General features: G+C 37.4%; 1 protein-coding gene and 1 long non-coding RNA gene across 2 annotated transcripts; both read left to right on the forward strand.

Annotated features, from left to right (window-relative positions):
- Nucleotides 1-5356: 5356 nt before the first annotated feature.
- Nucleotides 5357-8763, forward strand: LOC137014607 (septin-7-like). Its single transcript, XM_067378996.1, has 3 exons — nucleotides 5357-5506; nucleotides 5593-5738; nucleotides 7837-8763. The coding sequence occupies exons 1-3, from the start codon at nucleotides 5357-5359 to the stop codon at nucleotides 7874-7876; spliced, it is 336 nt and encodes a 111-aa protein (XP_067235097.1). The 3' UTR covers nucleotides 7877-8763.
- Nucleotides 8764-9848: 1085 nt separating this feature from the next.
- Nucleotides 9849-17835, forward strand: LOC137015149 (uncharacterized). Its single transcript, XR_010893922.1, has 5 exons — nucleotides 9849-14162; nucleotides 16397-16434; nucleotides 16529-16613; nucleotides 16703-16772; nucleotides 16884-17835. It is a non-coding gene; the product is annotated as an uncharacterized lncRNA (long non-coding RNA).
- The last annotated feature ends 97 nt before the right edge of the window (nucleotides 17836-17932 follow it).

Genomic DNA, 17932 nt, shown 5'->3' on the forward strand with positions numbered 1-17932 from the left:
TAAGATGTTTTCGCTTCAAATTAGAATTAGCCTAGTTTAACCAGTTTTCACCACAGCAGAGCGGAACCTTTAGTTCAGTGGAACAGACACTTACCATCTGTTTTCTGAGAAACATATCCTTCTGAAACTCTCGCCTTCATTTCACAAATATTCTGCGGTGGCTATTTATTGCTCAGCGATTTTGCTGTTAAAGTTTCCATGCTCTTCATTCACTATATAGAGGACAAAACTTGCAAACAAACAAACAAATAAATAAATAAATACATAAATAAGGTAAAACAAAACAATTTTCTCTTTTTTTTATTAAACAATGTTTTATTGAACCAACTCTGTCTCTGTCTTTAAATTTATTCAATTATAATTACAATTTTCTTAAGGATAATTTTTTTTTTTTTATCTCTGCTAATGCTGTAAACTATTATGGAGCCTTTACTTGCACATTACTAAAGGCTACAATTAACAACAGAACCCAAATTATTAAATCCAGTTGCTATTTATTTTTAGACATAATCATCACCACTCAAATAAAAATAAAAATGTATGTATTGTAAGCATGTAAATTACACACAAGGCAGTTCCCTTTCGAAAGGGAACTTCAGCTCTGCGTTCAATTACGCACTGGGGAACCGTCACTCATGACAGGTGTTTGAAATGCCAAGAATCACAACACTCCAATCCTACTGGCCGGCGACAGCCTATGATGTCATACAGTGCGAACCATGACGTATAAAGGGAGTGCCTGAGGAAGCAGTCATTGGCTGTGTCCAAAAACTGGAAAATGCTGCCTTCTGAGGACACATTTCAAGGAAGTAAGGCATCAAGGCAGTCCGAATCCAATGTTAGCTTCCCTTCCTGTCTCATGAGATACCTTCATATGATCGATTTTTGAAGGAAGCATGGATGTATCCTTAGCTGCCTTTGATATCCCACAATCCTGTGCTTTCCATTCTGTGACAGTAGAGCTAGAAAAATAAAGATGGCGTCTGAAAGTTGTGTTTGCTGCTCAATTTTGATATCATTTCTATCAAGAAATTACTACTGTAATAATTAAATATTTGTTTAGTTCTCACCAAAGCTCGCGCTATATTGCTGCAGATCATTAAACTGTTACTCTGCCTCAGAAGTCTGTCCGAAATCACTTTTGTGAGGTGCCTTCATGCACAAACGCTGCCTTACAAGTCGTTCTCTTATAAGACAGCGAGGCAGCAAGACAGCTACCTAGGTTTTCGGACGCATCCCACATCTTCTCATCGTTTTATTCGTGCCATTGTTTCTCAAACTCTGGAAGGAAATGACTCCTTTTATGTCTGCAAACGTTCAGGAGAATTTGTTCATCCGTATACCAGGGGTTTTGATTTACACATTTCTGGCGTTTTTCTGTCTGCAGAGGAGCGAACGCATAGACGGTGCTTGAGGGCGCTGTCTACGTGTGTTTGTCTATTGTTCACTGTGAGCGTCTCTCCTATTGGGACACTCCGTTCTCATTTGACACTCTTCCCAAGGGAGGAGGTGTCTGCATCTGTGCCTGGTGATTGTTGCCCCGTGTGTGCTGAGGCAATACAGTGGCTGCAATCATAGGGCTCGCAGGTGAGCTCGTTGGGAGCATGCTGGCATTTACCTTTCTCAAGATTTTTCTCTCTGACTATTTTACTGAAATAGTAAAGGGATTTGTGTCACTGGCTGGCCAGGGCTCCGGCTGACTCATTAACCTCCTCTGTAGATGGTTTGTTCTGCCTGGAGCATAATAACACTGCCACGAGCTGATGCCACATGTCTGCTGAGGTCATAGGTCTTCTAGGTCTGCTGAGGTCTTCCTTAGTGTATGATGGCCTACGCTGTACTCCTCTTGCTTAAAAAGTAGAAAGGTGTTTTACTGAGTACACTGCTCGTTGGATTGTGTTGGGTGGGCTGTTTTGTGGGCACTCAAAGATACCTAATTGCTTGGGTGGTCATGCACCCAGCATGCTGTGTTTTCAGTCGAATGGCCTTATGGGCCATCCTGAATACCACCTATATTGGGTTTCTTGTGTGATGGTAGTTCATTTGTAAGAACTTTAGTTATGCTGTAGGCCTCTTCTGGTCGGCCTCCATTACTATGTGCCTACTAGATGTCTGTCTGTTAGGTTGAGCTTCGTACTTCCCTCCGGGTTAACTGCATAATTGTGCTTAGCTCCCTAAGCTAGTCATTGGTTGTAGACTTCTATCAAGTCTCCTGTTCAGACTAGCCCTAGGCTGGTTTGTGCTCCCTTGTACCAGGGTTTTCTAGCGCACAGCCTCTTCAGTGCTTTATCAGTTGCTGTGTAGATCCTAGAATATACTCCCCTCAATACGAGGGTTTATAGCGCTCAGCTGAGTTCTGCTCTCCAGGATGCCCATCTCTGCATGTGGGTTTGAGTTGCTTACTGCTCTTCTGCAATCGCTCTTATCTGCTCTCTTCTTTGAAGAATGCGCTTTGGAGATTCTGTATATCAAACAGGGTTGGCCCAGACTATGTTTGGCTTTCTCTAGATTAGTGCGGCCTCCTTGGTGGCATTGAGGGTGACTTTGTTCCCCTCTCGTGACTGGCCGGGGTTCCATTGGGTTTCCTGACCACATTCCCTTTAAGGGACCTCTTTCCACGGATTGCTGGTCCCAGATGCCTTGAGCAGCCTTGGAAGTCTTTTTTTGGAAGGTCTCTTTTAGGCTCAGCTCGGGCAGTTGGCCATAGGGAATGCTTTCACTGACAGCCTTTGGGGGAGTTGCTCTCGGCTTTTCTCTGGAACTGCCGGACGTTTGTCCAACCATTTGGCATTTGGCATGATTGAATGCAGAGTTGAAGTTCCCTTTCGAAAGGGAACGTCTCAGGTTACGTATGTAACCATAGTTCCCTGAGAACAGGGAACGAGACTATGCATCTCCCTGCCATGCTTTGGGTTGGCTGCTGAACAGTCCCTCAAAGACGAGTAGGTGTTGACTGCTTCCTCAGGCGCTCCCTTTATACATCACGGTTCACGCCGTATGACGTCATAGGCTGTCGCCGGCCAATTGGATTGGAGTGTTGTGATTCTTGGCATTTTGAAGTGACAGTTCGCCAATGCATGATTGAACGCAGAGTCTCGTTCACTGTTCTCAGTAATGTAACAGGCAGTAATGACAAAAAACAAAATAAAAAATATTAGATACCAAAGAAAATTCACAATTTTTTATTCCAATTTCGATACCACAGCTAAAACTACTAGCCTAAATTTAAAACATTATTAAAGTCAACTAAATAGTCAGTATTATTATTTTTTCCTTTGTTGTTTGATTAACATTGAAAACACAGCAGCAAGAATATTAGGCTGCTGTCACTTTAAGACCTAATGCACGGATCTAACATACTGATATGTATCAGTATGTTATATGTTAGAAATTCATTCAGTATATGTCCAGTAGGTTTTCTATAAAAGAAAGCCCATCTGGGGGAGTCAATTCATGGGTTCGAGTCTCAGGTCCGGCAGTGATTGTCGGTGAGGGGAGTGAATATCCAGCTCTCTCTCCACCCTCAATACCACGACTGAGGTAAGATCCTTGAGCAAGGCACAATACCCCCAACTGCTCCCCGGGCGCCGCAGCAATGGCTGCCTACTGCTCCAGGTGTGTGTTCACGGTTTGTGTGTTCACTGGTGTGTGCACTTGGATGGATTAAATTCAGAGCACAAATTCCGAGTATGGAATTTGTGTATGGACCCCAGTATGGGTCACCATACTTGGCCACATGTCACATGTCATGTCATGTCATACTGTACATATGCATTTACTTTCTCAAATGTTTACGTTCTCTTAAAGGTGCCCTAGAATCAAAAATTGAATTTATATTGGCATAGTTAAATAACAAGAGTTCAGTACATGGAAAAGAAATACATTGAGTTTCAAACCCCATTGCTTCCTCCTTCTTATATAAATCTCATTTGTTTAAAAGACTTCCGGAAAACACGCGGATCTCAACATAACACCGACTGTTACGTAACAGTCGGGATCATTAATATGTATGACCCTAATATTTGCATATATGCCAGCCCATGTTCAAGGCATTAGACAAGGAAAGGCAGTATTAATGTCTGGATCTGTGCACAGACAAGGTAAGCCAGCAAGAACAACAGCGAAAAATGGCAGATGGAGCAATAATAACTGACATGATCCATGATATCATGATATTTTTAGTGATATTTGTAAATTGTCTTTCTAAATGTTTCATTAGCATGTTGCTAATGTACTGTTAAATGTGGTTAAAGTTACCATCGTTTCTTACTGTATTCACGGAGACGAGAGTCGTTGCTATTTTCATTTTTAAACACTTGCAGTCTGTATAATTCATAAACACAACTTCATTCTTTATAAATCTCTCCAACAGTGTAGCATTAGCCGTTAGCCACGGAGCACAGCCTCAAACTCATACAGAATCAAACGTAAACATCTAAATACTTTACTCACATAATTCGAAGTAAAGATCCATTTTAGGGTTATACTAGCTGTGTGAACTTTGTAAATGCGCTGTAATATAGTCGAGAGCTTTCCAGGATTTTTTTAATTCAAAAGAATAGCATTTATTTGACAGTGTTACATAACCTATATATTATAAATATAATAAACAATTTTGAAAAGATCATATATATATATATAATCCACAAAATACCACAATTTTTATTATGTTTATTTATATTTACTAATGTTGCAGTGTTAATAAGGAGCCATGTTTACCTGCAGATATTTTGTCAATCATAGACGAGGAGGGAACACAAAGCTAGCCAATTTGCAAGGCCTAGGAAACATAACTGGCTAAATTAAAACTCTGAATATCTCAGTATTTATGATGTTGCTTCATTTGATATTATCAACAAAATAGTGCACTTTTTTTTATTCATGTGCCCTCATCAAATCAAAATAACTTTTCTCTTCTCTGATGACGTGTTTACTTTCATGAGGGTAGGAAAACCTGCCGCGGGTTGTTTTTCATGTCCGCTGGTTGAAGCGACCCCAAATAACATGATATTGAGCTCCTGGAACCCCGCCAAAAATGCTAATTTTACCCCCAGAACATTATTTTTACCGGTTGACCTACCCTGAAATGCGATTGGGCTAGTTTTGAGTAGCAATTTTGTTGTAAAAACCTGGCAAACCTGCCTGTCACTAACATGAGATCACAGCAATAGCAAACCACAATGATCCAACAATCCAATCAAATCAATGAACAAAATCAAGTGCCGCTCCACATTTTTTTTTTTCTCAGTTTCATTCAAATATACATTACAATAGGGAAGAAAAGTCTATCGCAATTTCCATTCCATGTTTGAGTAAAAACGTCTAGTCTTAACATTTAAAAAAGTTCCTTGTTTCAATGTCACTCTTAGGAGTCCCCTTGGCCCAGATGGAGGAGGAGAGGAGGGAGCATGTGATGAAGATGAAGAAGATGGAGACAGAGATGGAGCAAGTCTTTGAGATGAAGGTCAAAGAAAAGAAGCAAAAACTGAAGGACTCTGAGGCAGAGGTGTGCATGTGTTCGGTTTCTAGTTACGACTAACATGCAGTATGACAAACACTTAACTGAGTTCATCCTGTGCTTCCTCGATGCAGTTGGAACGGCGTCACGAACAGATGAAGAAGAATCTAGAAGCTCAATATAAAGAGCTAGAGGAAAAGAGACGTCAGTTTGAGGAGGAAAAAGTCAACTGGGAGGCCCAGCAACGCATCCTGGAGCAGCAGAAACTTGATGCGTCAAAGTGAGACTTTCTCTATTCTTTCATCTCAATTCCTCAGTGCCCTGCTTTCTCTCTCGTAAAAGAGTCTTTCAGTCACTAAATAATGTGGGGGGTAAAAATGTATAAGGACACGTCTAAAGGGACCGTCTGAAAAGTGCAAAACCCTTTTGCTTATTTTATATTGTGAAAAATACTCAATAACTTCACTGTAACACACTGTACTGTCACCAAATTCAGTTCATACATCACTGCTCTCCTGCTGGTTGTACTGGAACACTTAGCTTGATAAAACAAATGCATAACTTAAGATTATTAATTATTAAATAAAATAAAATAATATAATAATAACTTCACTGTTATTAGTAAAAATATTAAATAAATTGTAATGCCAGTAAGCAATTATCATGCAAAAGCTGTTGTAAGTAAGCTGTGTACCAACATAATGTGTGTAAAGAAGGCCTTTATATGCTACTTGCCAAACTAAGTGTTGTAGTACCTAACCATCAGGAGAGCAATGATGTATGAACTGAATTTGGTGACAGTACAGTGTGTTACAGTGAAGTTATTGAGTATTTTTCATAATATAAAATAAGCAAAAGGGTTTTGGGTTTTGCACTTTTCAGACGGTCCCTTCTGACGTGTATCTCCGCCGCCTGCTCATAGAGACCAATTTATTATAAAGCACATTGGGTTGAAAATTGCGTTGTTGTAGCTCGTTGTCTAGTTTACTATGATTGAAAGTAGCTGCATTTGTGTTTTAACAACGTTTAGCTCACGAGTTATTAATCCGGGAAGCTCGAATCTACCACATCAAAACTATGGGACTGAAAAGAAGTGATTTTTCATATGACATTTCCTTTACTTGTCTACTAAAATATTAATTATTAACATCCATAACTATGTTATATTTTTCACAATTAGCTCATAAACACAAGAAGCTTTTTTGTTCCAACTGTACCCATGTCGGGTACAGTCGAGTACAGTTGAGACACCCATCCGGAATGCTGTAAAGCTGCCTAACCAATTCACTGCAAATGTAAAATACCTTAAAAAAAATGAGAATTTGACAGTTTTTATTTCCATTTAGTATTTTATTTGATTATTTTTAGTTAAAAGTAGTCCATTTGTAAAACATTCTACAGTAATGGCAAACAGCGATACAATATTTAATTTCAGTTCATATTTTTAATATTAACAGTTGAAAAGTTGAGTAACAGTAAAAACATTGAACAATTGCAATTCTATTAATTTTAATAGATTAATAGATCTTAATAGATCTTACATCGTGCAACTAAACTGCTTGTGCCGCAGTAGGATTCTGTGGTGTGGGTATGTGTCTCAACTGTACCCCGCTGACCACCTCGAACATTTCTCTAGATTTTACGATGACCTTGTATGACACAAAGTTATGCAATATGTCAGTGTTTAGAGCACAGAATTAAGGTTTACGAAAATGTATATTAACTTTAACAGTCATGTAAGGATGAGAAGCTATTCAATGTGGAAGCGACGTGGTGAAGTGAAAAAAATTACCTTAGAAAAAAAACTTTCGCCGATATCTTCGGACTGGAGAAGAGCATGTTCTTCAAATTTCACACGATCGAAGACGACGCTAATACGCATGTGCCAAGCAAATTTCACAGATCAGACTTGTTGTGTACGCAAGTTATTTAAGGTGTTGCAAAAAATGTTTTATTATTATTATCAAAGTTGAAAACAGATGCTTAATATTTTGGTGGAAACCGTGATGCATTTTATTCAGGATATTTGATTATTAGAAATATATTTTTTTGTAACATTATAAATGTCTTTACTGTCACTTTTTGATCAATTTAATGTGTCCTTGTTGAACAAAAGTATTAATTTCTTTAAAAAAAAAAAAATCTTACTACCAAAGTTTTGAAGGGAAATAGGAAATAATAAAAGAAAAAAAAAGAGAAAAAAGGGAAAAAATGGTATTAATTATAAAAACTGAAATGGGAAAATATTAGTGATTACAACAAAGTTACAATAGCTATAACTAATATTTTACTCTGTCTTGATAAAATTTATATCTGAAATGGTTCCTGTTGGTTAATGAATTTCTTCACCAATGTTTTTCATCTTTCTTTGTTTTCAGGACAATGGAAAAGAACAAGAAAAAAGGGAAAATCTTTTAAAGACATCATGAAGCTCCATTCCTCTATAAAACCAGAAACTCCTTGCATCTCTTTTGATGCTCTGATGTTCTATGACCCCATAAGAAACACATGCACAAGTGCTACGGTACATTTCACACTCCTTTGCAACAAATGAAATGAGTTTATCACCATCTTCTGGTTGGCTGTAACATTACACCCCATTCCCAGTATCTCAAGTGCATGATCTCATCTTACTTGACCAACAACATTCCCTTGAAACGTTAAATGATGGTTATTACAAACAAGACTTTGTGTTTGTAATATTTCCTAACAGAACAGGCCGTTTTTAGACATCATTCGCACACCTTAGTGTTATGAAGGTCTCATAGTAGGTTTGTAAGAATGTGATGGAGAATGAGACGGACGGCTGGAAGAAAGAGTTGGAGTTAAGCAAGTATGTGCTGAAAAGCAAAGTTATGAATAGATGGTTTTATGCAGTTTGATTTTGGGGAAAAAAGGAAAAACTATTTTCTTTAACCACTCTACACTTTTGTTTAGTTTTTTTTTTTTTTTTTCTCAATAGTAGACCTGAACATGTTTGTTTTCTTATTATTTTTTGTATACAGTTTTCAATCTCCAATTGTTATCTTCGTCTGTTATTCTTTCTGCCTAACTGTACATTATTAAACATGAGATGTTATGCTGATGATGGTTGTGTTGTCTTTTCTTATCTTATCAGTATTTGTGGTATGCCACCATGTCCATACACCTTTAATTTCTGTGTATTTTAATGTTAATTTGCATTTTTGACTGTTGAGCATAGTTTCTTTACGATTTCTGTGAAATGAAACTGTCTAAAAGGTATTCTGGTTTTACTGCAGTTTTAAGCCCAAAGTATAGTTCATTTTTACGCGTGCGCAAGGGTCAGTGTCATCGTCACCAGAAGAGTATGCGCGTACTGTACATGCATTGCCAGATGTTTGTAACCGGGCTCGCACATTCGCATTTAATTTTTTTTTTTTTTTTTTTTTTTTTTTGCAGTAATTGGTATATCCACAAGGTGGCAACTGTACATGTACGTCGATTCACAAGGTAACGTTAGTCGAATACAAATTGCATAAACAGAACAGACCCATGAGAGATTGTGCAAAGAGGTTAGAAAGTACAAGTCTAGCATGAAAGAATATGTATGGTGTAACGAGGCGGGACTCGGGCAGGGATCCATTTGCGAAGCTTTATTAAAAGTGAGCGTGGTCGTAGAGGCGGGGTCAGACAGGGTCAAACAGGAACAGCAAGGGACAGGCAGAATCGTGGTCAGGATACAGGCAGATATCATTCACAGGTCAGGATACAATAAACATCTATCTATCTATCTATCTATCTATCTATCTATCTATCTATCTATCTATCTATCTATCTATCTATCTATCTATCTATCTATCTATCTATCTATCTATATGTGTGTGTGTGTGTGTGTGTGTGTATATATATATATATATATTTTATATAGATATATTGTATAGACTCTTTTTTTTTCATCTTTTAAGATGAACGCATGATCATTCTTGAAGCCATCTTTCAGAGATTAGAGAAGCTTGAGCTGTTGGTAAGATAAAAAATAGATTTTACCCTGATTTCTCTGCAGAACAGCTGTATCCTTGTGTTAAGTTTTGTGCACCTTAATAAATCTAAAAATAAATAGAAAAAAAATCTAGACAACCTTACATGAATATTCTGGTTGAATGTTTGTTGTTTTAATACAAAAAGCATTACAAAGATGTTTAAATCTATTACTAAGCTGATCTGTACAGAAGAGGATTAGGGCCAAGCAATAATAAAAAAAATAAAACCATCTCGAGATTAAAATTGTTAAATTTCGAGAAAAAAAGTTGAAATAAAATGTTGAGAATAAACTCGTTAAATTACGAGAAAAAAAGTCGTTATACGAGAACAAATTAACGACTTTTTTCTCGTAATTTAATGACGTTGTTCTCATAATCTAACGGCTTTTTTTCTCGTAATTTAACATGTTTATTCTCAACATTTTATCTCGACTTTTTTCTCGAAATTTAACGACTTTAATCTCGAGATGGTTTTACTTTTTTATTATTGCTTGGTCCTAATCCTGTTCCGTAGGATCTGAAACATATATAAGGTATATATAAACTTTTTCAGCTATATTTATGCAAACGTGTTTCTTTATTTGTATATTTAAGCCGTTAATTTCCTTTTTTTTCTCCATGTTATCTTCTGTTATTCTTTCTGCCTATCGTTATTATTGTACATGAGATGTTATGCTGATGAGAGTTATAGCCTACTGTCTTTTTCACTATTTTCGACAATTTTTTATGCACACATGTGAGTCTGACATCAGGTAATCTCTCTGTGCTTTTTATTATTCATTTGCATAGATTGAGCGTGAAACGACAACAGGTTTAACATTCAGTATCGTAACGTCGTAACACTGAGGGGGGGGGGGGGTCGAGTTCACATTCACATTTATTTTGTTATTGCTAGCATATTCGCAAAATCATTTTTATCATTTGTCTACAGTTAAAAATGTTTAGAAACAATTTTTCTAAATTATAGCCTATTTTGGAGTTAAATACACAATGCCTGCGCCAGGACAATATGATTGTGTCCTCACAGCTTTCACAACTTTACTGTCTGGAATTGGGAAGTCGATAAAACTGAAGCAACAGTTATATATATTTTTATATATATATACTGCTCAAAAAATTAAAGGAACACTTTTTAATCTGAGAATAGCATCAAGTCAGTTAAATTTCTGGGATATTGATCTGGTCAGTTAAGTAGCAGAGAGGGTTGTTAATCAGTTTCAGCTGCTTTGGTGTTAATAAAATTAACAACAGGTGAAGATGGGTGAACAATGAGACGACCCCCAAAACAGGAAGGGTTTTACAGGTGGAGGCCACTGACATTTGTTTCCCTACTCATCTTTTCTGACTGTTTTTCACTAGTTTTGAATTTGGCTGGTCAGTGTCACTACTGGTAGCATGAGGCGATATGTGGACCCTACAGAGGTTGCACAGGCAGTCCAACTCTTCCAGGATGGCACATCAATACGTGCCATTGCCAGAAGGTTTGCTGTGTCTCACACAAGCGGCAACCTCCCCCTTTCTCTCGTGAAGCCAATACGGAAGTAACTTAAACTGCGATTCATCGACTGGCCGCTAGGGACAGGCTCCAAAAGAGAGCAGAATCTCATAGAGTCCCATGTTAAATTGGCCAAGTTTATAGCAGGAAAAAAACATGTTTACAAGTTGGTTCAAATTGTGGTTTTGGTCTATACTGCTATTTTTGCCCTTCATGACAACTCTGAGGGGGGTGAATTTTTGTATAACTTATCCGTTTAAATTATATTAAGCCTTAAAGTTCTGCATAATTAAGGGCGTGGTCACTTGAGTGACAGGTAGATTGCGCTGCTGTCTGTGAGCCGTCATGTTACCTCAGCTGCCGCTGAATTTGGCATCTCAGCCGTTTTTGTGCTTTTTTTTCTCAATTATTTTATACAATTATAAAATATGGCTTGCTGCATAATATTCGAGACTGATGTGTGTCTGTGTGCATGCATGCAGAAGAAACAGAACACACATTGTTGGATCGTGGCATTGGCTGTTTTGATTAGTTTTGATTGCGAGATTTACTGCAATGACAATACCAGGAGGATATACAACTCTGACAGCACTGCTTGGATATTATAACTAAAACTGGTGCACTATTTTGAAAAAAAATACACTTTGGACACAGGCTCATTTGTTTGTTAGATACGATCGTATACAGTTTTACAACATAAAGGCTGCTCAGATTGCATCCTTTCTTGAAGAACGATGACAGAGAGCAGATCATTCAGAAGAAATGTGAAATTTTTTTTTTGTTTGTTTTGCAATGGACATTTTACCCAAGTGCCACAGATTGGATTCATCTCGGGATCTCTATTATAAAGGTATGAAGTCCCATTTGATGTTCCATGTTGTTATTTGCACACCCAACACAAATTACTGGTGTTGGAGCATCTATATCTTAAAAAACACCATAGATTGACAGTAAACTTTTAGAACTTTCTGATGATAAAACTTATCTTCATTAATAATTTAGATAGTGTCTAGATAGATAGCTCCTTTGCTTGCTAACATGGTCACGTCGAGCTAGGCGGGTGTGGTTCCAGCAACCAATCACATCAGCTCAAACCACCTCCCCGCCTCCTTGCCCATGCGGTGACACGCAGCTAAGATGGCCGCGGCCTCATTTACGTGTCAAAACTGCTGTTCAGAACTCTATGGGTGACGTCACGGACGCTACGTCCATATTTTTTTTCAGTCTATGGTCTCACAGCACAGTCTCAAGAGCATGGAAGTGATTCCAGGAGACAGGCAGTTACTCTAGGAGAGCTGGACAGGGCCGTAGAAGGTCCTTTGTGGACCGGTATCTGCTGCTTTGTGCAAGGAGGAACAGGATGAGCACTGCCAGAGTCCTACAAAATGACCTCCAGCAGGCCACTGGTGTAAATGTCTCTGACCAAACAATCAGAAACAGACTTCATGAGGGTGGCCTGAGGGCCCGACGTCCTCTAGTGAGCCCTATGCTTACTGCCCGTTACCGTGGAGCTCGATTGGCATTTGCCATTGAACACTAGAATTGGCAGGTCCATCACTGGCGCCTTGTGCTTTTCACAGATGAGAGCAGGTTCACCCTGAGCACATGTGACAGACGTGAAAGGGTCTGGAGAAGCCATGGAGAACATTCTGCTGCCTGTAACATCGTTCAGATTGACCGGTTTGGTGGTGGGCCAGTGATGGTCTGGGGAGGCATATCCATGGAGGGACGCACAGACCTCTACAGGCTAGACAATGGCACCCTGACTGCAATTAGGTATCGGTATGAAATCCTTGGACCCACTGTCAGACCCTACACTGGTGCAGTGGGTCCTGGGTTCCTCCTGGTGCACGACGATGCGTGGCCTCATGTGGTGAGAGTATGCAGGCATTTCCTGGAGGATGAAGGAATTGATACCATTGAATGGCCCCCATGCTCGCCTGACCTAAATCCAATAGAATACCTCTGGGACATTATGTTTCTGTCCATCCGACACCGCCAGGTTGCACCTCAGACTGTCCAGGAGCTCAGTGATGCCCTGATCCAGATCTGGTAGGAAATACCCTAGGACACCATCCGTCGTCTCATTAGGAGCATGCCCTGACCTTGTCAGGCATGCATACAAGCACGTGTGGACCATACAAACTACTGAGTACCATTTTGAGTTGCTGCAATGAAATTTCAGCAAAATGGACTAGCCTGCTGCATAAATTTTTCACTTTGATTTTCAGGGTGTCTTTGAATTCAGTCCTCTGGAGGTTGATGATTTTCATTTCCTTCAAACGATGTGGCATCCTTTCGTTCCTAACACATTACCCAGTCCAGATCAGTATAGATGATATGCATGATATTTTTCCCCACTGAGATCTGATGTGTTTTCAAAATGTTCCTTTCTGATCTGAAGTTGATCTGGAAACTTGATAGTTGTTGTAGATGTCTGAGACGACCCCTGCCTGCTTCACGCTTTTTAAAGCACTTTCAATGTGATGTGTAAAGTATTTTTTGGCTCTCTGTCACCCTGTTTTTGTCTCAAGTTGTGAGAACCTATGTCCAGTAATTGTTTAGGTGACAGACTTGCTGCTGTATATGTGGCTTTCAACAAACTAACAATAGTCAAAGGGTGATATCCTGTTTAGAAAACAGAGGACGGGGGTCAGTTTGGCGTCGGTAAATTTTTTTTTGGGCTGCATTTATTTAATTAAAATGACAGAAAAAACAGTTATATATTTTGAAATATTATTACAATTTAAAATGACTGTTTTCTATTTTAAAGGTGCCATCAAATGAAAAATTTAATTTACCTTGGCATAGTTGAATAACAAGAGTTCAGTACATGGAAATGACATACATTGAGTTTCAAACTCCATTGTTCCCTCCTCCTTATATAAATCTAATTTGTTTAAAAGACCTCCGAAGAACAGGCGAATCTCAACATAACACTGACTGTTATGTAACAGTCGGGATCATTAATATGTATGACCCCAATATTTGCATATGCCAGCTCATGTTCAAGGCATTAGACAAGGGCAAAACATCTGGATGTGCACAGCTGAATCATCCAATATTATGAAGCTGCAGACTCGGAGCCTGCTGCATCTACAGTCCCGCACCCAGAGTCCCGCATTCTCAGTCCCCTTGTTGTCGAGACAGCGCCTCCTATCAAATTGGATCGAATAAACACATGGATAAACACATGAAGAACCGAAATGTGAGTATTGTCAATTTTATTCAATTATTTCTTTTTTAATCAAGCTACTTTATAGCTCATCGATACACCAACATATGAATAGTCTATTTAATATTTGTAAAGATAGTTTGTAACAAAATTTGAGCTGTTAATGTAAGTTTCTCGCCTTTTTCCCCCTGAAAATAAACGTTAGCCTTTAACCTTGGACTTTTTGTAGACAAGCCATTGTAAAATTTTGATTAAAATTAGTTGACATTAAAGTAGACCAATTAGATACATTATGTGTGTTAATATCAAAGAATGCCATCATTAATTATTTAATCAGATTTACCGTTTTACCTTTTTTAAATTATCAGACATTTTCTCCTAAAACTATAAATTGGATTAATTAATTCCGGAGTAATTATTTTACTTTCTATAATTTATGTAGACTACTTAAATTAGTTCTTATAAAATGTAAGTATTAAAATGGATCAATATTAATTTAGCTGTGATATGAAGTTGTTGCCAGCCATTTACAACTCATACAATTGCCTAATAATCAAATTTACTATGCCTTCACTATGTATAAACCAGTCTATGGTATTAACATGTGAGCTAGAATGTGTCATTTGGCCTTTTTTTGGGTTCCTTGTTTTAATTTGTATTGACTTAAAGGTGCTAAAGAGGATGTTTTATTTTATACATTTTTGCAATATTTCTTGAAACTGTCTTTACTAACTGATAAAAGACTATTTATTAGGTGCACTGAAAGGAATAATTTTAATATACATCATCTGTGCATGAGGTAGGGCCTTAAAAACATCAGCCAATCGTTTACGTGATCATCGAAATGAGCTGTGAAGGAGAGGGGTTGTTCTTACGCATGCGCTCATTTCAAAAACTCACTAAAAGTCTTTGGTTTCTCAATCGACGAAGAGATCCTCTTTAGCACCTTTAAATTTGACTGTAATTGAATGACTTTATTCTCATAATTTAATGAGTTTATTCTCAACATTTTATCTCTACTTTTTTCTCAAAATTTAACAACATTTTTCTCATAATTTAACGAATTTGTTCTCGTAATTTAACGACTTTTCTCGTAATTTATTGACTTTATTCTCAACATTTTATCTCAACTTTTTTCTTGAAATTTAACGAGTTTTTTCTCTAAATTTAACAACTTTAATCTCAAGATGGTTGTATTTTTTTTATTATTGCTTGGCACTACTCCTCTTCCGTAAATTTTGGCTATGTTCCTTTAGCCATTTCTAGCTTTTGTTCTACTATAGAGGGTATGCATCGACGTCACTTTCCCGCCAAAAACGCACTCCCTCACCTGGACTCAGTGGCAAAAGAACCTGCTGCATGACTGGATTTAATAGGGGAAACTGCGAAAACTCGAGTAAAACAAACGATTACACTAAAGGTTGGAATTGAAAGTGTTCCTTACAACTTGTCAAATAAACCTAATCCATGGATATTGACATGCAGCCAGGAGTCGTGTTTCCTGACATTTATATGTGCCTGATTTGACGCCGGGGAAATACATAAAGCAAATCTGCCTGTGAATATTTTATATAACTACAATATAGGTAGGTTTAAATCCGCGTAATCACTTATGTTATATCGTCATATTGTCCAGCCTTAAAACATATATAGTTTTATAGTATAGTTTTTGTCAGTGTTTATTTAAAAACACACAAATTATGCAGAATATAAGATGGAAAATATTTAATTGATGAGTTATCAACAATGTATAACAATACAATATGGCATGATTTTACCTCAAAATCCAACAAGTTGACACAAAATGATAACTACAAATCCATGTTTCTCTGCTGGAGTCCAGCTGTTTAGTTGCAGCGACCTATTTGCTTCTTTTTTCTATAGCTTTCAGCAGTCTTTAAATATATACCTCAGGTTTTGTGTCAAAGCTATTTGTACAGTCAATCAAAGCTCTTTCCTGTTTTGGAAGTATTTTGTGTAATTTTCTCGATATTCACGCTGAAAACCAATGCTGCCGCTCAGTCTTTAGCCACTCAGTGAGCATGATGCAGTCGTAACGGTCGACGGTGACGTCACATGCATACCCTCTATACAATTAGCTTTGTACGGAAGAGGATTAGGGCCAAGCAAAAATAAAAAAAATAAAACCATCTCGAGATTAAAGTTGTTAAATTTCGAGAAAAAAGTCTACATAAAATGTTGAGAATAAACTCGTTAAATTACGAGAAAAAAAACTGCATAAATCTAAACTCAACTTAACTTCACAGATGAAGTGGAGTTCATTTGTGGTTTTCTTTTTCCTGAGGTAGGCCTGAACATGTTTGTCAATTGGATTTTTTTGATTATTGCCATATATGCAATGTTTTATACATTGATTAATTATTTATTTATATGGACAGGTCATCATTCATGGCCTATGTGAGCTGCAGGCATTATCCAGGAGGCTGAGGAGGTGTTCCTCCATGACCCTACTTATTACCCTAGGTACAGTATGCTTGTAATTTGCATTTGCAAAAAAAATCTTTTTATTATTACACAATATTTCTGACAATGGCATTCATCTTTTATTTTAGTGAAGTTAAGGAATTTGACAGGGCGATTGCAAAACGCATGAGAAAAGAAGCAACATTCACCTACCAGAAAGTAATTCTTTTACCATATGTATTTACATTACATTTTTTTTATGCAATTGAAGACGAAAAGTCACTAACATAATTTGTTCTTCCTTTTTTCTTTGCTTTGTCCTGTTTACAGCAAGATGATGGTGATCAAGGTGATCTTTAAATAAAAGTACAGAATTGTTTATTATTGATGTTTTGTCTATTCTTATTTGAGTTTTGCTTCACATTCAAAATATCAAAAAACAGGTTTTGTAATGTTAGCATGGTATAATGTTAATTAGACCATTATAGGTTGAACTGAAAGAAAAATTGGAATTTGAATTAAAAAAAAAAACATTGTAGCAATATAATATCACATATTTTTCATAAGATAGTTCAATCTGTAATTGTATCCCTTATGTCACAGGTTAACCTGTTGACTCTAAATTCGGACTTTGGACAAACAAACCCCTTTCACTTGTACTAAGCATTGCCGGCAATATTAACATCTGTGTACACATTAGGAAGGTGTTAGGGAGTTTTTGTTTTGTTCAGTCTAAAATTTTTAACTGCTGTGTTTTGTTCTAGTTTTCTATAGTTTGTTTTCTTATGTTAGAGAAATGCTGACAAACTTAACAGAATGCCAGAACACAATAATTCATGTGATAATTACCTTTTATTTTCCCTACAAATTTTTCACAAACCTTGTTGCAAGTTAAACTTACCGATTCACAAACACACCCTGTACAACCAAACCCTTCCCCTAGGTCAAACTGTGTTTTAAAGCAGCAGCCACGTCACTTCCTGTGGAAGCTACCATTTTGGTGTGATGTCAGAGGGGGAGAATATATGAACAAATGTTTTTGCCATTTAATTGGCTGTTAAACTCTTTTTCTGTTAATGTTTGCTGTATTAGCTGTTTGTAAGTTTGTCTTGCTGAGTTGGATTACTATATTATGTAATTTAAGTGTTACAAACATAAAAGTTTGTTTCTATTAATTGGTATGCCCTGTAGGTGGGGTTTCAGCCTATAAATAGGCTTGCTAGCTGAGAGGATTTCAGTTCTGGTGATGGACTCAGAGAAATAACATGCTGAGCAGTGTTGCAAACTTGGGCCGTTTGGTTTTGCCAAAATTAGCACATTGTTGCTGTTTTGTTTCTTTTTGTACAGTTTTTATTTAATTTTTGTTTTTCCTGCACTGT

Source organism: Chanodichthys erythropterus, chromosome 24 (assembly GCF_024489055.1).
Source record: "Chanodichthys erythropterus isolate Z2021 chromosome 24, ASM2448905v1, whole genome shotgun sequence".
NCBI lineage: Eukaryota > Metazoa > Chordata > Actinopteri > Cypriniformes > Xenocyprididae > Chanodichthys > Chanodichthys erythropterus.

What these genes read in the sequence shown, in the direction of transcription:
- LOC137014607 (XM_067378996.1), top strand. Translation starts at nt 5,357, where the DNA reads ATGTCACTCTTAGGAGTCCCCTTGGCCCAGATGGAGGAGGAGAGGAGG. An exon ending in TGAAGGACTCTGAGGCAGAG is followed by an intron (nt 5,507 to 5,592) that starts GTGTGCATGTGT and finishes TCCTCGATGCAG; the next exon opens with TTGGAACGGCGTCACGAACA. An exon ending in CAGAAACTTGATGCGTCAAA is followed by an intron (nt 5,739 to 7,836) that starts GTGAGACTTTCT and finishes CTTTGTTTTCAG; the next exon opens with GACAATGGAAAAGAACAAGA.